We start from the raw sequence: 5,149 nt of genomic DNA, 5'->3' as shown, positions 1-5,149 counted from the left end.
ATATATATATATATATATATATGAGACAGATATATATATCAATTTAATACACAACAGAAAGACTTACTAATAGTTTCATGCTTTTATGGTAATTTAACTAGGCATATTTATGAACAATCTTTCAGGGTCTGTTAATGCATTACATATATTTTAAAAACAAGGACACCGGACAGTGAGAAAATAAGAAAAAAATGTGAAAGAAATATGAAGGTTGATGCAAAAAATAGAACGAGAAAAAAGAAATGAAATCAAGTAAACTAAGATCCCCATCCTCCCTGATAGCAGAAATCACAATTAATACAGCTAGTATAGAACAAAATAACAGAAAATATATTCTAAGAGACAGCAACTCAGCCTGGAGCAGGTGGTGTCTTCCAATTCGATAAAAGAAACATATCTATGTGTTTGCAGCTGCTAAAAATTTCAGATCTGGAATTAAGTAGTGTGCTGGAATTGCTGGATCTAAGAAGAATACGAGATCTTTCTTCTATGCATAAGTTGCTATCTATCTTCTTTCCAGCACATCGACAAAAGTTGGCTAGCCACATATGGAATTTGAAGACCAGCTCCATAGTGCATACAATTAAGTGGAGAATTGGGGAGAAATCTAAGCCATATGTGAAAGGATACAAGAAATGTAATTTATAATGATGATGAACCAAAATGTTTAATGGAAAATAAACACCAAAATTCTAGAGAAAACTAACATACCAAGAACATTGATGGTGCCAATTGTGTTGGTCTTTATAGTTTTAATAGGGTTGTACATGTAATTTGGAGGTGATGCTGGAGATGCCAAATGGTATATTTGGTCAACTGTATGAAAGAAGAAAAAAAATATTTAAACAGTCCATCAAACAACAAAGATACAGATATTATAGATTTATATTATATTCTTTGGGTTTATATCTTTTAACCCTTTAACGTTCAGATTATGCATTACCTTATAGCTTCAAGATTTCAATGATGTCATCATATATTTTTAGAATGACATTGTAGGGTAGGTTGTGAGAGGCCAAATCTGGCTGGTTTGAACATAAAACAGGTACAATATTTGAGCTGGACATGGTCGGTTTACAAAAGGATTAAACTCACTTTCAATAATTTAGACTGATTTTTCTATAATCTGCATCAAAAGGCAACTCATACGGAAGAGCAATAACTTGAAATTCTTTATTCCAACAGCAGATACCCTCTCTGATATCAATGGTGATAAAATACACAGTCCATGCTGCAATGTGGTTGATGATAGAAAGGGCATTCAGCCCTAAAAGACATGTCATACATAACAAAGACTGTATTTTTTCTTTTTGTTTTTTTTTTTTTGTACCTTATCAGGAAAACAATCATGATAGGTGTTATGGAAAAAGAGACAACTAAATGGTCAGTGGTTCATATTCTGTAGTAGGTATCATATCATGTATGACCAAGACTTTTAGCTGTCACCGGCTAAGCTCACTTTGCTGTATGTTGATTCTACAGTGAGGATAATTCACTGTTAAAATCAGAGACAGCACTGAGAAATTAATAACCTTCTTTAACTTGTAATGCTAGATTTAATTTCTCCAGAGGGAATTGAAAAACAAACGTTACCTATGATAGAGCTACAACAAATCCAGGAGATATACCATTCATCTGCCCAACAGCTGCAGAAACCAGAGATAAACACAATCATTGTAACCTTTGGGTGCTTCAGTGGAATCTACTCTGTTATCAGAATTCAGGTCAAGTCTGCCATCTGAGTATAACTTCTTCCCAGTAGTTTTGGAGGTGCTAAATAAAGTCATGAATGTTTTTTGTTATACAAACACGGTTTCACAAATCAAGCCATTTCAAAAATAATCAAACTCAGCTTGTGCCTTGTGAAGCCACCTGAATACTATAGCACCATTATCTATGTTTTGCAGCTCCTACTCATCATTTTTTTCTTTCTCTCCCCACCTTTTCCACTATTAGATGAGAGTAGTCATGCAGATCCCTGTGCAGAAATATGCTCTTCCTCTACCTCTTTCATAGCAATTTCCTCATTCCTTAGCAACAAGCTGACCCCACTACTGCATCCATGGCTCATACCCCTGTGAACTGCACGGTGACCTCCATAGTATAGGTGGCATGAAAAAAAGCACCCAACTCAGTCCACACTGTAAAGTGGTTGACATTAGGAAAGGCATCCAATTGTAAAAACCATGCCAAAGCAGACATTGGAGCTTGATGTAGTTCTTGGACACATCAGATCCTGTCAAACCATTCAACCCATGTCAGCATGGAACATGGACATTAAATGATGATGATGATGATGATGATAATGGGATGGTCAAATCCTTACCTTCAATATATAATGGGTTGACAATATCATGATGTAGCAACTCGAAGTTTTCATGCCCTATCCAGTGTTCAATATTTCGCTTGCGGCCAGTGAAAAAATTGTCAATGACAGTAACCTCATGCCCTTGGATCATTAAACGATCTACCAAATGGGAACCAACAAAACCTGCACCACCAGTTATCTGAAAAAAAGGCAAGGAAAGAACAATTAAAATGATGTTAAACATCCACAATAAAATATGGCAACATGATGTACATATATACATTGCAAATTTTTTTTCTTTCTAGAAATTAACAAGTAATTAACAAGTAAATCAAATTACAAATTTATTTTAACTAATCATTTGATCAGCTTTACATAGGAAAGTATATTTCTGATTAAGTTCACACCCTGCTCACCTGTGTATAACTGGTACTTAATATATTAATTCCTAGAGCAGAATGCAAAAGTCAATTCGCACAGGAATTGAGCTTGAAGCTAAGTGTAAAACACAGGCCATTGTGAGTAAACTAAACTATATGTACCAACCAAATCTTGGAGCCTATACACCAAGAACTGCAGATAAGCCAGTTTCAGGCCAAACAGCTCTATTTTCTAATTAGGCTCACACGCACACGCACGCACACACACACACACACACACACGAGAGAAGTATAATAATGTATGATCCTGAACCTGAAAAGCCGACTCTGCCAGATTTCATTTACTATATATCTTGAGCTATACTCAAATTCATGTACACTAGAATCAGTAAATTCATGTACATTAAATATTTGTAATGTATATGGCTCATAGGTTTTATATCAAATATTGTAATCAAGATTTTATGACATAAAAGAGGAACATGATCAATGATATGGATCAAACTATGTCAGATAACTACATCAAAAATTACACCACAGACAGAGCATTTACCACTCAATCTCCTCAAATTAGATATTATATATTGTTTCTGCTACTTTAACTGTACTGTCTGATCTTCACAGGATAATACATCAGTCACTTAACACTTGCAAGATAGGTTATTATTCTTTTTAATTTTTTTTTTTTTTTTTTGTGGTGATAAATTAACACGGTTTAAATAGCAGAAACAAATCAAAATTCCTAATCTGCAGAGATAAAACAGTAGATATGCTATAGTGCAATTGCTAATACAGTCTAACAGTAGGCAATAGGTACATGGTTTAGTTCCATTCATTACACCTATTCCTTTCAGTTTGGAATTAATGCTTATAACATCTGATATAATTTTCATTGAAATCTTAATAATAAACTTAGTTTTGGTAAATATGACAATTTGTCCAAACACTAGAGTAGAATGAACATCATACAGTTTAGACATACAACTGGGTGTTGAACAAGCAATTCAAAGGTCAATGGTCTGTATTCTGTTTCAGGCACTGAACATGTCTGCGGCCAGCTAGCTGTGAGTAGATACTGTTGAGTACAGAGGGTAACTGCAGATGCATCTGTATAACTTGTACAACAGATGAGCGCTTTGTTTGCAGGCAGTACTGAGTTCAACTCCTCCACGAGAACATCCAGAAAATAATACTGGAATCTTACTTTTTATTATTATTCTTTTAATAGTTTAGTCAGAGGACAATGGGATGTGGCCATGACCTTTTTGTGAATCCACCATAACTGGTGGGAGAAAAGGAGGAATTTATTTACAAGCCAGACACTTGACTCAAATGCTTGCAACAGAGTAAATTCCATTAAACCAAGTGGCAGGCTAAGTTTGCCACTATTCGGATGACCTAAAGCTCAAAACGGCTGGACACTCATTTATGCATACCTCAGATGGTGGGGAAACAACTAACAAACTTGATTATCCAACAAGTGAGGAATGAGAGGAAGCAATACCAGAAACTAATTTGATGACCCAAGAAAGAACTACAGGTACTATTACAGTTAATATGAAAGAATTATGCAACAAATTGCTAAACCACATGATTAAGAATAAAAAAACTCTTACTAAAATGCGTTTCCGGTCTTTATATGTTAAAAATGTAACATCTGGATACTTCTTCTTTCTGAAATAGACATCATATATATATATAAAACAAAGATGTACATAATATCAAATAAATACTGTGTTTGCATATTCTTTAATTCATTTTTTACATCAAAGTTAAGGTCAACATCTGTGTATACTTCAGATACAGTCATTTACATATGCACAGAGATATATTTATAAGCATCTTAAAGCCTTTAAGCTAATTATATATCAACTGTTGTATACCTTCTTATGATCCAATCAATCATTAGAAAGTTCAAGCATCCAGTGCGAAGTTTATTTCAGGACAAGATTTGTAAAGGACATAAGTTATTTATTACTGATAGAGCAAACCTGTAATCAAATGTGCTCCAAATTTTGACCATCCCATCATTTTGTATGTCAAGGACTACATTACTCAATGCATCATTCCATTTTTAAGAGAGTAAGGTATTATCTTAGGGACAATTGGATGCACTTTCTGGCAAATCAAAGGTCAGCATTTGTTAAGCCCTGGATGAATGAAATATACAGTGAAAGGCTATACATGCTTCAACTAGACTCAGCACTTTCTCACAAAGCCCACATAACCCCCAAAACAGCCAGATAATCTTTGTGACTATGTACCACACCAAAACTTGTGGACTCCAAATTCACCAGAATTAAATTTCATAGACAACCATGTTCAGAGTATTGTTGAAATGGAGACTAACTGATATCTTCACAACATTATAGCTTCCCTAAAAGTCACCATTGTCCAGGCAATGTCTGAAATGAATAAGGACCTTCTAGTGCAGGCATGTCAACCATTCTAGTCCCATTTT

General features: G+C 34.6%; 1 protein-coding gene across 2 annotated transcripts in view; it reads right to left on the bottom strand.

The window, feature by feature from the left end:
- The window catches only part of LOC106870180 (UDP-glucuronic acid decarboxylase 1), a 69,900-nt gene that overhangs the window by 10,027 nt on the left and 54,724 nt on the right, over positions 1 to 5,149 (bottom strand). For both annotated transcript variants that reach the window (XM_052969407.1, XM_014916180.2), the window contains exons 4-6: positions 4,305 to 4,362; positions 2,327 to 2,507; positions 712 to 816 (exon numbers count right to left, since the gene is read on the bottom strand). In XM_052969407.1, the coding sequence (XP_052825367.1) occupies positions 712 to 816; positions 2,327 to 2,507; positions 4,305 to 4,362 (344 nt within the window). The remainder of the gene's footprint in view (positions 1 to 711; positions 817 to 2,326; positions 2,508 to 4,304; positions 4,363 to 5,149) is intronic.

This window comes from Octopus bimaculoides, chromosome 7 (assembly GCF_001194135.2).
Source record: "Octopus bimaculoides isolate UCB-OBI-ISO-001 chromosome 7, ASM119413v2, whole genome shotgun sequence".
Lineage (NCBI taxonomy): Eukaryota > Metazoa > Mollusca > Cephalopoda > Octopoda > Octopodidae > Octopus > Octopus bimaculoides.
The sequence above is the reverse complement of the archived record's forward strand: the minus strand, read 5'-3'. Positions and strand labels throughout refer to the sequence as shown.